This window comes from Phoxinus phoxinus (genome assembly GCF_949152265.1).
Source record: "Phoxinus phoxinus genome assembly, chromosome: 7".
NCBI classification, from domain to species: Eukaryota; Metazoa; Chordata; class Actinopteri; order Cypriniformes; family Leuciscidae; genus Phoxinus; species Phoxinus phoxinus.
The window spans coordinates 35,012,486-35,031,510 of NC_136882.1; the positions used below are offsets into that span (position 1 = coordinate 35,012,486).

At 36.5% G+C, this 19,025-nt stretch overlaps 1 protein-coding gene across 1 annotated transcript in view; it reads left to right on the forward strand.

The window, feature by feature from the left end:
* The window catches only part of slc4a3 (solute carrier family 4 member 3), a 69,428-nt gene that overhangs the window by 44,939 nt on the left and 5,464 nt on the right, over nucleotides 1–19,025 (forward strand). The window contains exons 7-13 of the mRNA XM_079619335.1: nucleotides 8,118–8,260; nucleotides 10,129–10,309; nucleotides 11,124–11,259; nucleotides 14,884–15,049; nucleotides 16,879–16,981; nucleotides 17,177–17,361; nucleotides 18,761–18,983. Coding sequence (XP_079475461.1) covers nucleotides 8,118–8,260; nucleotides 10,129–10,309; nucleotides 11,124–11,259; nucleotides 14,884–15,049; nucleotides 16,879–16,981; nucleotides 17,177–17,361; nucleotides 18,761–18,983 — 1,137 coding nt within the window. The remainder of the gene's footprint in view (nucleotides 1–8,117; nucleotides 8,261–10,128; nucleotides 10,310–11,123; nucleotides 11,260–14,883; nucleotides 15,050–16,878; nucleotides 16,982–17,176; nucleotides 17,362–18,760; nucleotides 18,984–19,025) is intronic.

Sequence of the window (19,025 nt, forward strand, 5' to 3'; positions counted from 1 at the left end):
TGTGTCATGTGGTGATTTTTCAAGCCATGGGAATGGCTAGACACACTCTCTTTTATTGAGCCAGATGATTTTCACAGAGCCTAAGTTTAGTACCTTGTTCATCTTAGATATAAAGTCCCATCCAGAATATTTGAATCCATAATATTTGCTCATGAATGATGCTTACCCTGTGGCATATTGCAGGATGAATGAAATGGTTCTTGTGATTTTCCGCTATCTTACTAGATGAAATGTACTGATTTTATATATTATATTATACATATATTGTGTTTGTGTGTGTGTGTGTGTGTGTGTGTGTGTGCAATATAGTGGAGTAATTTTAACAAGTTGCTATCATTATTAGTTCAATTGTTCAGTATTGTTTAGATCATTGTATATTATTTTAATATCATATCATTGCTAATATTGTTTATTAATTATATTGTTAGATTAATAAGTTGCTATTATTAATTAAATTGTTCAGTACTGCTTATTATATATATATTTTTAGCTTAAAAACCCAACCAGCTGCAGGCATGTTAGCATTAAAGGAGGCATAGATGTTTCCATCTGGCGCGCCGATACAGGCTAATTTCATGAATGATACTGCTGTTTACTCTACGTGACGTACAGTGCAGCTAATATGGCTAAATTAGTCCCTGTGAATGAAGGCCAGAGTCCAGCAGAGTGCTTTTAGGTGAGGGCTGCAACGGCTCTGTGGATGAGTCCCCTCCAGCTATAATTAACTTCACTGTTTCAATTGATTATCCTTCCCAAAGACCCGCCCGCAGCCTTTCCTGCTTTTAGAAAAGAGGAAGCATTGACTGCTCTACCGCAGCAAATTACAAATGAGGCCGCCACACTGGAACAGGCCATTGAATTTAAGCCTCGCATCACACTAGCTTGCTATAAACTGCTCATGTCTAAGTTTGTCCCGCTCCATGCCACTGTTTTCATATGTGTGACACCTTTATAGGGCATTTAGATGCCAGAAATGTCCGAATGCTCACTTGTGTAATCCACATAATTGATTTTCTCACTTATTTTTTGAATGACCCCATTGTTGGTTGTTTATTTTTAGAATAGTTTGTAATTGCTTGTTGAATAATCTCAAATGGCATCTTTTTCATATCTCAGTTGTTTCTCCTACAGCAATGTAATTACAGTACAATTACAGAGAGATTTTATTTTATTTAGATTTTTTTGGAATATGTATTTTATACATTTAGTTAAGTTGATTGAATAACCACAAGTATTGTCTCACCAATTGTATCTCACAACCATGTGATTATAGTGCGATTACAGGGATATTTTATTGTATTTGTATTTTTTTATTATTATTATTATATTATAGAGTTTATAACCTTGAAAAAGTCTCAATATTCCATTGGTTTTTCTTAGTCAGCAATTACAGTGCAATTATAGTGAACATTAAATACAATATAATCTATTTTGTAAAGAGGATTTAAATGGAGAGCAAATGGAAACTTTTTCTTAAGTGTCTTGCATTCTCCTGAAAATAACTGCCCATTTTTTCTAACATTTCTCATTAAATTCTCCCAAAAATCCAATGATCTGAGCTCTCTTTTATCTTATCTACGTAATAGACACATTTGAGTCTATATTTGTTTCTCCTAAAGAATTAAAATTAGAAAGTCCATATCTAAATGAATCATAACTAAGATCTCCCTTATATCTCATGATGAGTTATGAAAGAGCAACCTCTGAGCAATTAAATGTCCCTCTGATATGCATACAAATCTTGTAAATGTCCAGCTGTATGGGCTATTGAACGCATCTGATCTGTGATTGGCTAATCCCTGTGCAGGTAACCGCTTGGAAACGAGACAGGGTTGAGCTCTAGAAGCAGCCATGGTTTCCATGGAGATCGGTCATGTGGAGACAGTGCTGTGTAATGTGTGGCACCATGTTGTGCACTTCATCTGCACCGATGTTGTTTCGGACGGAGGTTTTCACCTGTGCTTTCTGATAGGGCGCTGACTGTAACCAGCTCTGTACCTGATGGGGGAAAATCCGCATGGAGGACCGCATCTCTGTCCCTCATGCAGCCGCGGGATCAATCGACAACGTCATGGAAAGCACAGAGGCAGCCAATAGATTAGTGCGAGTCCTCAAAAGTAGTTCAGTTGTATCAACATTTCCTCTGGATCATCAGCCAATTCCAGTGATCCCTGCTGTTCGCTTGCGTACATGCGGACACGTCTCGCAGAACTACTGCTTGGAAACCCTGAGGCCAGACACCATTTTCTTATCAGGCAGCCAGGTGGATCTTACAAACTCTCTTTGGAATGAGGGCCTAGCTGAGAGATTATCCTTTTTCCTTCTTTTCTTCTCTAACTTGCCATTCTTGGACAAAATTTGATCGCAAACCAAATTTCTGGTCATTCCATAGTTCTAGAAATTTGTGCTTCCAGGATATACTCGGGATTAGAGTTTCTTGAGTTCTACTTTGTAGAAGGTACAAGATAGCGTCGCGGAAGAGGGTGGCATCCTGGATGATCCGGAGGCACCAGGTGTGGAGATGACAGACGTGGAGAAGGAGAAAGAGAAGGAAAGCAGCAGCGGCGGCGGCTCAGGGGATGAATGCCAGGATGCAGATGCTGGAAAAAGGCATTGTGTGGATCAGGAAAACCCTCTGGGAAGCTTTGCATTGGTCGGCTTTGAGGACTTTGAGGAGTTTGTGCTGGATTTTGATGATTATGACCTTCTGGAGTCCATCCACACACACCTTGGCTCCCCAGTCGAACCGATCCGTAAGTGTGCTTACTCTAAAAAAGTTGGAAGCGTGAGGAAGGGTAATATTTTCCAGCCATGCACCTTAGTTTTTGCAAATGTCACAGCGACCTCCACTTTGCTTCACACTTACATCATTTTTTGACAGAGTTTTGCCATTGTCTTTGCAATTGTAGTTTAGGTTAATGAAGCCTTGCAGTACGCATTTGCACTTGAATGTGTAACAGACAGCTCTTGATTAAATCCGATAGGATTTTCCGTTCACATGACTGCGGTTGTGACATTGTAAAAATGCACTCCACCCTCTATAGATCTTGCTCGCATTGGAAATTGATCGAGTTGTTTTATTGATCGTGTACGGAAATACAAGATAATTAATGTCAAGCTGATTCCATGCAAACAATTTGCTGACATGTAACATTATGGCCTCCGGTGTAATGTGGCATGTTTGAGTGGATGGCTTATGAAGTTCCATATCCAGTCCTGTTGACACATACATATGCAGCCAAGCCTCCACAAGCACAACTCATCTCAGGGCAGAGTCATATTACGCAGTAACTTGATTCAGACATAAAGTATAGTTATTTCTATTGATATTCCTCATGCGTTATGGTTAGAGGTTTGTTCGTCTGTAATTAGTTCAGACTGAACCTTTTTTGACCTACACTACCGCTCAAACGTTTGGGGCAGTTAGTCAATTATTAGGTTTATTCAGCAAGGATGCATTTAATAGATCAGAAGTGACATTACAATTTTTAACATTGTTACAAAAAAATTCTGTTTCAACTAAATGCTGTTCTTTTCAACTTTCTATTAATCCTCAAAAATGTTTCACGACTTCCACAAAAATATTAAGCAGTCCAACTGCTATGTTTCTTGAGCACCAAATCAGCATCATAGAATGATTTCTGAAGGATCATGTGACACTGAACACTGGAGTCATGATACTTTAAGTTATCTTAATATTTCACAATAATACTTAACTGTATTTTTGACCAAATAAATGCAGCCTTGGAGAGCAGATGAAACTTATTTCAGAAAACATTTAAAAAGTCTTACCAAAGTGTACATTGATTGACACAAGTGGCATCATTACTGTATATGCATACTGATTTATGATTGGTCTTCGTTCTTACATCTATTTGGATACTGAATTGTGAATGTTCTTGTCTTTCCTACATGTTTTTAGCCATTTATAGACACTGGACAGTGATTGTTCGATGAATCTGATGTGCCACCAACAGAAGATGTCTGTTAAATTTGCATATAAATCTGTCATCTTTCTTATATCAGCCAAAAGCCAAATCAATAATCAAGAAGTTTCTACTGACTAACTTTCATATTTTAGACACAACGAAGTAAAAAAAAAATAAAAAAAATAATTAAGTTTATGGCTTGCGTTTCTTTTTTAAGCTTGAATGCACCCCATTCACAATAATTGCATGGAAAAAGCAACCAGTGCATTATCCATTCTCTCTCTCTCTTTTTTTTTTTTTTTTTTTAAGAAAGTCAGTCATACTGGTTTGTAACAACCTGAGTAAATAATAACAAATGTTACTGTTCCTTATATAAAAAGAGATGGGTCTGAAACATTCCAGTTATCAATCAGAGTTCAAACACTGCTTTTCACTAACAGCCTATACTTGTATTTTGATAAACAGTAAAACCCTCAGGCTTTTGCTTTTGTCTTTGTGTTTACTAGTGCATTGCCCTCAAGGCCTTTCCCTGTCTGTGATTCTCTGCAGTCCCTCGGGAAAATGTCTGTGTGAAGAGCAGACAGACAGTCTAGCAGAGATCAATATCCATTTTATCTCTCTGTCGAGAGACCGAGACAGTGGTGTTTCTTTTCAATAATACACACAAACTCTGTGTCATACAACTTTTATAACTGCAATTTGCCTGCATTTGGGTCAATGTCAAATGGAAAATATTTTTAAAAAATCACCTAGTTTAAATGAGGCAAGTTTTTAGAAATGTGATAATTGTAATTATATTAGTTAAAAAAAAAATTCAGCATCAAAAACACAAAAAAAGTCACAAAATCTCAACCGATATAACCATTAAGTATTATAGTATCCTTGTCCTTGTGAGGCATTTTTTTTTGGTCCTCATGCTTATAAATCATACTCAGTGATGTTTTTTGAAAATTTAAAAATGCTAAGTTTTCTGTGATGGATTCAGGGGATAGAATATAGAGTTTATACAGTATAAAAATAATTATGTCTATGGAAAGAAATCCAACGTGTGTGTGTGTGTTATTCGGTGGATAGTTTTTCAAATATTAATAATACTGTATTACATCATAATTATGTATTATAACATACATTAATTATTATAACATTATATAATATTTTATACATTTATTTTGATTTTTTTTTCTAGAGTTTTAGAGGTATGTTCAATTTATTGTCTGCATGAAATGCATTTTAAATGCATTTTTTAATAGATCTTGACAAAAATTGAGCCTGTGCCGTTGAACCATTTTGAGAGTGTGTTTGAAGGTGGTAAATAGGTAATGCTATACAAAATAAGGGAGGACAGTTCAGATGTTTGAATAGAGATTTTAAATCAGCACTTTTGTGCGTCAAACACACATTTGCGGCCTGAGTTGGTTTCGTCCTGTGGTGTTTGGATGAAAACTTGGCTGTTTTGGTCTCCTCTAGGATTTTTGCTCTGCTGCCATGAAAAGCACAACCAGAGTACAGCCAAAAGGCACGGCCACCTTATCGTTAGCGCTTTACCCCTGGGTAAAAGCCCATCACCAGTGTGTGGACTTTTTTGTTTTCAGAGGGGGATGCGGGGGTTAGAGTCATGTGCGAGGCTAGGAGAGAAAGGGTAAAACATTTACTTTGTTTACCGAACATCCCCGGGCTACTAGGACAACACAAACCAGCTGAGGCCTTGGGCGTCCTGGCAGGCCTCAACCCTTGGAGAGCCCCGGCCTTTTACTTGGCACTCGGAACAGCTGGAGAGAGAGGGTTTCTCATAATACACCCCTTCAATTATCCCAAAATTCAATAAAAACCTTGGTTTGTGGGCTAAAATGATACAATATTAAATCACAGCAATTTTTGGGGAAAGGTCTTGCATCCAAAGTACGCCTCTTAGTTGCACTCAGCTGAGAAGGCCTGGGATTCTCTTGTTTTTCTAGGCCCGTTTTTACTCTCCATCACACAAATGTATGCGATTTCATTGCTACAGTTAAGTAAAAGGTACGTGAACCCTTGGATTTACAATGTACTTTTGTATAAATTGGTCATATAGACAATTTGTTTTGCCATGGACATGAATATCAAGGCTTGTGGGTGTTTTTAACCCCTTTCAGCTTCATGCAAGTCAACGATTCTCAATGTTATGTCTTCTGAGATCTCCTTTTCAAGGCATGGACTTGTCTCAGTACCAACATTTGCTGTCTTGACCACTTACATGACATTCTTTCTGTAGCTAGTGTTCAAGTGGGTAGAACATTTGATTACCTGATGGAACACACTTACAACATATAGGCCCGGTTTCACAGACAGGGCTTAGATTAACCCTTTTATTGGCACCACAGCCATTATATATTTAAAACAGTAATATCCTATACTAAACCAATCTTGACAAACTATATATCATTTGAAAGCTTACAATCTCTAGTTTTCATTTCTGGTGACTGAATTTATTAAATACATTAGAGAGGAGCCGTAATTTATCAATTTGCAACAAGAATATTTTCATACTCCTAAGGCGTGTTCAGACCTTTATTTTGAAATAGTGATGAACATGAAAAATCATGACAGAATGGTAGAAACCTCAGTTTGTTTTCATGCTAAGAGTTCAAAAGATAGCATCCATTCAATTGTTTTAGAAAAAAAGGTCTGAAAATGTTTTAAATATAAAGAAAAAAATAATAGATTCACCATTTGTGATTCACCATTTGTGGCAGCGAGCTATGATGCACATACGTGTTCTTTTTATGTTTTTATGTTATGTTGAATTCCTTCCAAAATCTGCCAAACTTCCAATACTACTTCTGAATAGGATGTCTACTTCATAAATTGTATGAAAATTGTAAAAATAATGGTTCAGATCACTCAAACAACATATGGAAATGGAGGCGCCCTTATATGGGCAGTAGTGTCAACTAGTGGAAAAGTTTGGTACTGCGCCCAAACAAAATCTCACTGAAAGCTTATTTTTTGAGATATCAACCTAAAATTTTAAACACAACTTGTTCAGATTTTTGCCTTTGATTTTTTTGCAGTTTTAGAGTCCACCAGGTTTTGAATTTTATATAAAATATGAATAATTTAATTTTTAACGTTGGACATTTTCATAAACTCAAACTTCTATAACTTCTATAACTTTTCTGTTTAACTGTCTTAATTTATTTAACTTCTAAAAAAAAAAACTGCCAAGTGTCTTCTTAAAAACAAGACCAGTCTTACATCTATATTCCAAAGCATTCTTGAATTACAACCATTTAAGTTCGGAATGTGCATTTTCATGTCTATTAAAAAAAAGGGGGGCACTTGATAAGGGGTTAAGCCAGGATTAAGCCTTAGTTCAATTAGGGCATTTAATTGGCTTTTATAAACGTACCTTAGAAACAAACATTACTGGTGTGCATATTAAGACAAAACAATGGCACTGACATATTTTAAGATATATCAATGCAAGTTGCTTCTAGTTAAAACTGCTCAATAATGCATTTTAATCTGGGACTAGCTTAAGCCGTGTCTGTGAAACCAGGGCATAGTGTTGAAAAATGCAAGTAAAGTTTTTACAGGTCATAACTTTTTACATATTTAGATTTTTAAAACTATGCACTTTAAAATAAACTCCTACATGTCTGCACAGTATTGTCTATTTAAGAGACGAAACAATTTAGTTAGTGTGATGCTTCCAATTAAGTGATAACAATAAACATGCTCTTCACCAATACAACATGCAACACTTACCAAATTACATGTAATATCTAATTAATTTAACTCGCAATGGAAAGTTTTCCTCAAAGTCTTGCGATTCCGGGACACACGAGTTCCTGGAATACGCTTAACCTAAAATACCAGCTCCAAAGTCAAAACTTTGTAATTTATCTGACCTGGGACAGTCTTGCGCTCTTATTTCCAGTGGCTCTCAAGGGTGGGTATTGGGACAGGCCCGTTGTTTGGACTCAAAGTTAGCTGACTCCGATTAACTCAGATCATTCATCTAAGGATTACTAATTTTAGTTAACTGTAATTAACCTGTTATGAATGTTTAATAAAGTGTGTTCAATAAAGACATGAAAATGTATAATTTTTGTGTGTGTGTTATTTATTAAAGCATACTTTAACTTTTACAAAACTGACAGTTTCATTTATTTTATTTGCCTAACCTCTTTCCTTTTCTTTGACTTTAAGGTCACCGTTTCGAGGACAATCCTGGGGTTAGACGTCACCTCGTCAAGAAATCATCACGCTGTCAAATACCACGATCCAGCAATAGCTCACCTCCTCTGTCTAGTCTGAAGAGGAGAAAGAGGATGGACAAGAAAACTCATGAGGTGAGAGCTGAGCTTCCTGACCGCATGGAGAAAAGAACAATGAAACCTAGTTTCGTTCATCCAGACGAACAGTTTGCTCCACATTATAACTTATTCTTAGACAAAAACGAACTAAAATGCAAAGTGACCAAACACAGTTTAGGTTTCGTTTATGAGCAGATCGCTCAATAATAGAACAGCATGGACAAAAAATAAAATAATAGCATGGCAGGCTCACAATTGTATAGTTAACATTGAAAAACTAGCCAAAAATGCATATTGATTTTGAGATCTGATTTTTTTTAGTGTTGTTCCTCAAGAGGTAGCTCAAAGTAAAGCCTCCATTTCCCTAGACTGACATTGATACTGATAATGAGGAGGTGTTAATAGAGATAATCAATCTAGAGGAGCAGGAGAGACCCTTGATTCAGAGATCTTTCCTCTAGTCTGCTGATACCTATTGATCCGTTTCATCCTGTGGGATTCACTAAACGACCGAGATCTGTGTCTCTAAATCAGTTGGATTAATTACATAAGGCACTTAGTCAATCAACACTGGAGTGTGTGCTATTCATGTGGCTTTATCTGCTGATCTATAAGCTCTGAATCAACCAGTGGAGGAGAATCATTTGTCTCACTGGAGTACAGGATTCATCTGCACATGCATAAAAGTCCTCCATAACGCAACTGTGAATTCGCATTTTTTTAAGCACCTCAGTTAAAGAAGCATTTTAGCTTTTTAGCCATTTTAACAGTTTATTCAGTAAATTGTTCTTCAGCCAAAGGAATCATCAGAGATGAATCAACCTTACGTTGCATTGATTCAAAGCAAAAGATATTTGGAAATCTGAAAAGAAAAAGACAGTGCTTAGTGTTTTTTTTTTTTTAAAGGAAATAAATCTCTTTTTTAATAATCTCTTTGAAATACCAATCGAATCTGAATTTACAGTACAATATAAAATCATTTATTTATAGTCATTTACTTCTTATTTTTACTTCTTATAGTCTTATTTTACTATTATATATATTCTATTATAGTACTATATTTTGAATTAGCTTTCATTTTTTGATTTTTCAGGTTTCGTTGTAATTTTAGTAGTTACTTTTGTTATTTTTTATTAGTTTTTGTATTTAACATTTTTTTTTTAGCTTTAGTTCAACTTTATTTCAGTTTAAAAATTGAAAATGTAGTAATACTTCAATTTCAATTTCAAATTTTAATTCTGTTATTTGCCACGGCGACATTTCAAATTTTCATCTGGTTTATTAAGTTATTTTTAAATTAAGATTTTGATCTATGTTTTCTAATATTTATATTTTATTTCAGCTTTATGTCAGTGAACAAACATGATTTTTAATAGTTAGTTTTAGCTAACAATACTAACACTGATTTACCTAAAGTCATAAGCATAAAATACTAAATGTTTCTGAATCTATAAGGTTCAATATATACAGATATATAAGTAGTTTGAGTGTAGAATGATTCGATTGCATCATCTGCCATGCTTCATTCAGTGTGAAAGATCATGTCACAACAACTTCTCTAATTGGTTAATATCTTTTTAGGATCGTTGGTAGCATTGCTCTTAGCACTGAGATTTTGGTTATGAAACTGTGATTAAGCTCATAGTAGGTCTGTGTTCAAAGTTTTTCATTAATTTTTGATAGATCCATTAGCTGTGCTTTTACTCTTGAATAAAAAATATTAAAACAAATAAGATTTATGATATTGCTGTCATATATTTCAGTTTTGCTCCCCTTCCAACTAGATCTGTACTTGTTTGCCTGTTTCCTATAAGCTGCCCAGGGAATTGCCTTGAAGCAACTTTGGTTATGATTCTTTAAAAGCGCTTTATGATGTGCCGGCTTTGACATTGTGATCACCGTAGGTGTTTGTGGAGCTCAACGAGCTGATAGTGGATAAGAACCAGGAGATGCGCTGGAAAGAGACGGCGCGTTGGATCAAGTTTGAGGAAGACGTGGAGGTGGAGACGGATCGCTGGGGTAAACCGCATGTGGCCTCGCTGTCCTTCCGTAGCCTGCTGGAGCTCCGCAGGACCATCACACATGGTAAGAGTCGAACGCTCTGCCAGCACACTCAACCCTGCGATCCTGGTCCAATCCTAACACACATGCGCTGTTTCTTAGTCGACAAACCAGTGCTGTCGTGTGACTGACAGAATTCAAATGGTTGTTTAAATGATATAAATGGATTAAACCCTCTTGGGCATATCCACTTTTTGACCATGAAAAACTGATAATTGTCAATTCAAGGTAAACAGTTCTCTAGTTTTGAAAAATGCTTTTGAAAAAGCATGACTCCAAATCCAAACACATGTCTATCAATGAGAAGGTTTTGGTAAGTTTCAGTTCTTGTGGTTATGGAACCATCTTGATGTCAACCGTGACAAAAAACATATTTAATGGACGGCAGTGATGAACTGACATGAGGGCTTGCAAAAACAACTAAAATGATGTAGAGTTAGGCGGTGTGATCAGAATATGAGAAATTTAATATCACAGTAACAGTATATGTCATGATCTATTTGTTTATGCTGAACATTTGATTGAAATGTGGTGCAGTGCCTAGTTTTGGATAATCCAGTGAATGAAATACTTTACAAATGCTAGCTACTTTGATAATTTTCTCATTTTATTTGCATGTGTGTGTGTTGTTTTATAATATCCCATAGTATTATAAAAAACAGTAATACAGAAGGAGATTTTTTCCACATTAGAGATTATTTGAATTGTGGCATTAAAAGTGAGAATATGTCTTTAGTCTTTAGAATGATCCCACAATTTGACATTATTTCATCATATAAGCTGACAGAGGTGTATGATAAATGGAGCGATGTTACAAACACTGTGTTTTGTTACCCAGGTGCCATAATGCTAGATCTGGATCAAACCACACTGCCTGGCATCGCCCACTTGCTGGTGGAAACCATGATCATCTCGGACCAGATCAGAGCCGAAGACCGAGCCAACGTGCTGCGAGCGCTTCTGCTCAAACACAGGTGAGTGGAGGTCAGACATCAATACTGCAAACAAAGCTCATATTGATCGTCTCTGCGGTGGGCTTTGATGCCAATGTCCTTTGTCACAGCTGCCTCTATTGGTTTCCAGCTAAACGAAGAGGCGCGATTACATAACAAATATACTTTGTATGACAGTGCGCCAGGCCGATGGCCAATAGAGTTTTTAATGGCGTTTTGCTGTTGCAGCTGCAGAGACATCAGACATTGATTACATCAGACTGTTTAAAGGAATAGATTGGTTACTCATCCTCATCTCATTTCATCCTTGAAATATTTGTTGTCTTTCCTTTGTTGCAGCAAAAGTGATATAAGCTCCAAAACAAATCTATAAAACCAGTCCAAATGACTTATTTTAAATGTCCATAGCTACAGTATATCCCATATCTCTCAAATGTAATATGCTGTCTAAGTTTTCCAGCACTTGCCACACCGCAATTGCATCTATTTTTTATTATTAAAAATGAGCGTGAAACAGTGTTATTATAGTATAATTGAGAAAAAAAAAGAAAAGCTTTTTATATTTTATTTATTTTAATCAACATTTATTTTAAGTAACAGAAATGTCCTTTTTAATGTTTCAGTTTCAACCCTAGTGCGAAAGAGATTAAAAACTTCAGTCTTAAAGGATTCGTTCACTTCAGAGTAAAAATGTCCTGATAATTTACTCACCCCCATGTCATCCAAGATCTTTGTCTTTCTTTCTTCAGTCAAAAAGAAATCAATTTTTTCGAGGAAAACTTTTTCTCCATATAGGGTTGAAGGTCCAAATTGCAGTTTCAGTGCAGCTTCAAAGGGCTCTGAATGATCCCAGCCGACAAACAAGGGTCTTAATTTAGCAAAACGATCGGTTATTTTCAAAAAAATTAAAATAAATCACAAATGATCATCTGCCAGAACTCTGCAATGCGCCACATATTACGTAATCACGTTGGAAAGGTAAATCTTTCCAGTAAATTTTCTCATCAAGGCCAGTAGGCGTGTGATGTGTGATGTGAAGATGACCATTTGTGGATAAAAAGTACATACATTTTTATATTTTTTAGAAAATGGAAAATATTTTTTCTCTAGATCCCTTATTTTGAAGCTGCATTGAAACTGCAATTTGGACCTTCAACCCATTGGTTGCAATTGACGTCCACTATGTGGAAAAACTATGTCAAAAACCTTAATTTCTTTTCGACTGAAGAAAGAAAGACATAAACATCTTGGATGACATGGGGGTGAGTAAATTATCAGGACATTTTCATTTTGAAGTGAACAAATCCTCTAATTATGGACTGTATAGAGCTATCATATGATTTCAGAAGACTTGGAAGTGTAACGCACAAGTAACAGACTATTTGTATGGTGCTTTTTTGGGAGATTGGCCATATAAATCATCATGCACTTTTTAGCTCACACATTCATCATTTTCAAAAACAATACAGGGTCAGAATGACATGAGGCTCAGTTTTCGATTTTGGGAGAATTATTCCTGTAACCCATTCCCTGTGTTTTTGTTACCTTGCTTACCTTACTTCTGGACTATTTTAAGTTAGTGCTGTTTTAATGCAGTATTTAGTATGGCTCCGACAGAAGGATTGTGAAGTGCCGTGTGTTTTCTTTGTTAAGCTCTGCTCAGCCACAGGATCACACTCTGAGGTCAGAATGGTACTCTACCTGAGTGCTACTGCTAACAGAATTAATATTGCATGGCCAGAAATGTGGGTTGCATTAATGGTTTGAAGATGTACCTTTTTAAACCCCTTTGCATTAATATGACAAAAGATATTCATAAAGTTGCTCCAAAAAAGTTTTGGGCACTCAAGCCACATTTAAATGTCTTCTTTCAAAAACATTCAAAAACCTAAACTCAAACTTTTGAACGTTAGTATATAACGCAAAGACATTTATATATATTTTTAGGTGTGGCTTGAATGTCCAAATTTTTTTTGGGGCGTCTGCATATGTTTGATTAAAAAAAGTATTAATCACTTATTCTTGTTCATAGGCTAAAACTAAAAATCTCTTTAATTTGTTACCAATACATGTTAAGGATAACAAATGTTGGAATCTCTTGGAAAAGTTCAATACCAGTTGTGCTTGCTTCTTCTTGTTGTCTTTTTATTTCAGTTAAGGGAAGTTGGAACTACTCATAGATGTGTATTCCACTCTGCCAGGCCATAAAACAAACACACACTGACACATGATGAAGTCAAAAACTAGATTAAACCTCTCTACAACATTTCCCATCATCTCAGATGCAGCTTTCCATGGGAATACGTGTAAAATGAGTCGCCAAACAAGGTCTTTGTAATGTGGAAAAAAGTACATCAAGGTGCTCTATAAGTTAGGTCATTAGTTACTTAAGTTTTGGGAATGTTTTCAAACACAATTCAATGTCACACCTTTCGGTGACCAGTTTGGCTGGAGCGTAACAAGATCTCAAATTAAGCTTAATGAGTGTACCGATGTCAACCGCTGGACGCGGTCACGGTGACGTGTGTAACAAAGCTGGGCAGCCACTCTTTAGTCGAACTTTTTTCAGTACACAGAGCACCAAGAGCAAACCAAGATTAGTGTTTTTGTGAAAAACAATAAAGGCATTTATTAATTCATTGGATTACCTCTGTCCTCTGCAGTCGAATTCTGTTGAAATATTCGCTGATATCATCTAGCCGCATGTTGCTTTTCTGTTGTCTTTAGCATTTTTTACTGATTGCTTTGGCACGTGTTTTTTCGAGCGAACAGGGAATGTGGTTTGGTTTTGCAGTTTGGATTCTGATATCCTGACATGTTGGGTTTTGTGTTTGCTTTGCAAATATTGCAAGCGAAGATGGAAAATTGCCTTTTTGGACATTGATAAGCAAGGAAATTGCTGTACCCGTGGAGCTAAATAAACACAAGAGCAGGGATATTTGTCTCGCGGAGGAGAACAAATGGACTCGAGTAGCTTGGCAGATTAAAGAAGTCATAACATTTCCACTATTAAAGACATATTTCACCCAAAAAGAAAGTGAAAATACTGTCATTTATTCACCCTCTTGTCATGACTTATACTTTCATGGATGCTGTTTTTTGTTTCATAAAGATAAATGGCAAAAAAAAAAAACACACACACACAATGAGGATGAATAAATAATGAGAATTTTCATTTTTGTGTAAGCTATCCCTTTAATGCCTGATGTTTATAGAATAGAGTTTACCTGAGAGAAGTGTACTTGAGAAGAAAGAAATGTATTATTATATTATATTATATTATATTATATTATATTATATTAGGCAATGCTTAAGCAAGTGTACTTGAGAAGAAATAAATGTTGTTTTATGTTATGTTATGTTATTTTTTATTATACAGTAGTCAACATTTGAAGTTGTCCTAAGATAAGAACGGGTATTGTTAAAAATTCATGTATAACTTTGCTTAAAAGTTTTGATCCCCTTCAAATGTTGACTACTGTATTATATTATATTATGCTGATTTACATCGATCTTGTTTTAAGAATGTTTACAGATAAAAAAAAACACAATCAAGAAAATTATTTTATAACGTCATGATGCATTTAACATTCTCACATGAAAAATTGCTCTTCTAGACTTCACATATTACTTTCTCTTGTCCAGTCACCCCAATGATGAGAAAGAGGGCCTTTTCCATCGGAACCACTCTGTCAACAGCCTGGGCAGCTTCCGTCACAACCACAATCACGTTCACGACACCAGCTTACCACTGGTGTCCCAGGACCACGAGGAGATGCATGACAGCAAAGCGGCAGAACATGACAAAGAGGTGTTTGTGGCATTGTTTGTGAGTCGCTTGCTTCCATTTGTGTGCATGTCGTAGTGAACATCCAGGATTCCAGAAAATTGCTACCAAATTTATTGGGCCAGTGATGTGTTTACCTCGAGGACAACATCTTTGACCTCCATGTGGTAGCGCTTGGTCCATTCAGTATGCATTGCTCTGAAGGCCTACACCCAAGCGATGTAATGTACATGTTTTGTTGGTTAGAACCAGATCTACTGAGAAAAAATTCCTTAAACTAGCCTACGGTGGTTTGCCGGTCTTAGTTGACCACAAATCTGACCAGACTGGTTTGTTTTAATCGTTTTAGACGTGTTTGGATACTTGTCAGCTGGGTCGACCAACAAAACCATCTAAACATCAGCTTGAGAAACCGGCTAACTCTGCACAAAGAATGGGAACATCCATAATTTCCAAAACTCTACTCATCACGTTGTTTCTTTATTTAATATTTTGACTTATTCAATTATTCTTTCAGCTACCAATAAAAGTGTAGCACTGCTACACTCCACAGAATCACACAGACTTTTAACCAAAATCAGTGCAGAACACAGCAAAAAATTATTTTCTTACTCATTATTTTCGTCTGGTTTTCCAGTACCAATACTTAAACATTCTTGAATGAAAAGTCTTGTTTTATGACACTGGGGTAAATTATTTTTATCTTTTTGACCCTATACCGAGACTTTTCATTGTCAGATATTTTTATTGTTTTAGACAAAAACTCACTTAATCTTGATAAATCTTTCAGAAAACAAGAAATAATATATGACGTAATCCTGCTTTTCAAGTAAATGTATCTTAATGTAACAATATGTTTCCACCCATTTATATTTTAATGCACATTTTCATAATTCACATAAAAAAACGCTGGATGGAAATGCCAAAATGCTCATACATTCTAAAAATGCGCATAAAACTTTTTATTTATTTACAGAAACTTATTTACAGAATAAATGTACCTATGCACATCAAAAAAGTCACGTGACTTTGCGATGGGACGGCATAATCGGACCAACCAGTGTGCCGATCTCATTGCACAGCTTCTGAAATGCTGTCTTGGTCGTTCTGAAATGCCTGAGCAATGTCTGTCAGTGGTTTGGTATATTCACATGTCCAGAACTGTCTTACACGACTGCTTTACCAAACAGCAGGCATCCACCTCTGAAAGCAAAATAACTTAAAATGAAAGTAATTTATTATACTGTATACAAAATTATTATATACAGTGGCTTCTCCTACTGCAGGAACATCCATATTTCTTAGTGATATTTAGCGACAGTGTATCATGAAGTGACAATTTTGTTCTTTTCGACTCACAATATATATATTTGCAGTGAAAATGTATTGGACATTCGGTCTGGGTCTGGTTAGCAGCACTGCTAATGCTTGGATCGTGTAAGTTGCTCTGCCACATGTGCAGGATTAAGCGTAATAGTGAGTTTACAGGTGCTTCCAGTTAAACTCTTGATACATTAGCTGTGAAACTATGAATGTTCCCCATGGCTAAAAATGTTGGCACATTCGAAACAGCCCATATAAAAAGTGAAGACGTATTGTGTTAAATTGATTTGAAGTGATTTACCATTTGCTTTTCCACTTTGTCACCTGGATATGTAGGTTTAGATTTGTGCTCGGTGATGCAAAACAGGCTCAATGGTTCATTAAAATTCACCCCGTCACCCGAACACATGAACGAAACGTCGTATGGAACAATAAACAATCAGAGAGATCTGCCAAAGCTTTTCTGCCACAGCTTGAGGCTGATGTGTGGCGTTCAAATGGCACTAACTATTTTCTTCTGTCAACAAAAGAAAAACCTCCACCCTGTCTCAGCTGAGGGACATGCTGCCGCCAGATCTATGAAACTTTTGGCAAAGATTCCCAAGGATGCCGAGGCCACAGTGGTCTTAGTGGGTAAGCTAAGGAGCGTTTTGTTCCAGCGTTTGTTGTTTTCAGGTCCAGAGATGATGTTGAGTCATCGCACCAGAGTTTTCCAATAATGCCTCAGTCAGCTAAGCGAAGATTAATGCTTTCTGTTGTGTTTGATTTCTGTCTCTGGATCCCTGTTGGTGTGGTTTTGGATTTGAACCGCAATATATGTGTTTATAGGGTGTGTGGAGTTCCTAGAGAAGCCCGCGATGGCCTTTGTCCGGCTGAACGAGGCTGTCCTTCTGGAGTCCGTTCTGGAAGTCCCCGTCCCGGTTCGGTTCATCTTTGTGCTGCTGGGCCCCACGCAGACCAACATGGACTATCATGAGATTGGGCGCTCCTTCTCAACCCTAATGTCTGATAAGGTTCATCTTCAGAATCATACGATATGAATCATGGTTTGATAAGAAATATATAGATTTTTTGTTGTTTTACCTTATTTTAATGCTTGCTTTGTCTTATTTTAAATATTTTAAATCCTACTAGACCACGCCCCCCTGGTTTAGGAACGTCTGCATAGCGCCATTAAAGTTGCATTTTTGTTTTTTATGATTCTTGGGTTCAGTTCAGGTCAGATACATTTCTGGCTAGATTTTTTTTGCCATTTTGGATTTTAACAAAAACTTTTTTTAAACTACCACCTATAAATTTTGCCCAATCTTTTCCAGAATTGTGTCAGATGATCTTGAGATCCAGCCACACAATCCCAGAATGGATTTTTTCTCCTATTCTTTTATAAACCTGTAATGAATTTTGTGGTGGATCTGCCAAACAGGAATGGAGCATATATCTCTGCAATGCTTTAGCCAGAGGCTCTCATTCCTGTTCCTGGAGATCTACCTTCCTGCAAAGTTTATCAGACACACCTGAACTAGCTAATTAATATCTCTAGGAACAGAAATTAGCACCCTGAGCTTAGGCAAATTGGGGGGTGGGGATCAATCCTTAAAGTCTTAAGAGGGTTTAAACAGTTTCATGACATAAAAATTTAATCAAAATGCCTTGGCCTACAATACGCTTCTGGTTTACTCATACTCCTTAAGTCAAAAGATACCCCATTTGTCAAGCTTCACCTTATTACTTGGCCGCCATTTTAAATTTTATGTTTTTTGGTACTCCTGCTGCAAATTTTGTCCAATCTTCTCCAGAATTGGGTAAGATAATATTCGGACCAAACCACACCAAAAAAAAAAAACACTGAACGGACTTTCGATATTCTTTCTCCAATAAATCTCTTAACAAATTTGATGGCAAAGCCTTCAAACAGAAGATGTGCCTATATTTCACTAAAAATACTTAGCATTGGTATCATGTCCAAAGAGTGCTTAATCAGTTTAATGGCATATAAATCAAATCACAACTTCAGAATGCCTTGACCCAAAATTCTGATTCTGGTTAACTCATATTCCTCCATTCTGGTATATGACACCTCATTTGTCAAGTTTCAAATTATGACCTCACTGCCATATTGAATTTTATTGAAAACTGTTGTTTGCTGTATATTTTTGAGAAGATTGGACAAAATTGGTTCAGATGATCTTTAGACCAACCCTTACCAAAATAACCTAACCATAGAGATGTAGAGATACAGTAAATCGCACATAAATGTAACAACAACACCAATAAAAATGTTTTTGTTACAAAACTTTGCATGTGTGATTAAGACCATGGCCTGAAGTTTCAGGAGTGCAACCGACTGGTTGCTAAATGATACTCGTAATTTTTAAACCACTCAGTTTCACTGTTTTTCATGACCTTCCACAGAACTTCCACGAGGTAGCATACTTTGCTGATGACCGCCAGGACCTGCTTAATGGAATCAATGAGTTCTTAGACTGCAGTATTGTAATTCCACCATCGGACGTCGAGGGAAAAGACCTGTTGAAGACTGTGGCCTCCTTCCAGAAACAGATGCTACGCAAGCGCAAAGAGAGAGAGTACAAAAAATGTGGCAGTACTGTTACAGGAGCTGAGCAAGAGACCAAAGGTGAAATGCTCATTACATTTGAGATTCACATTTTTCAGTTTG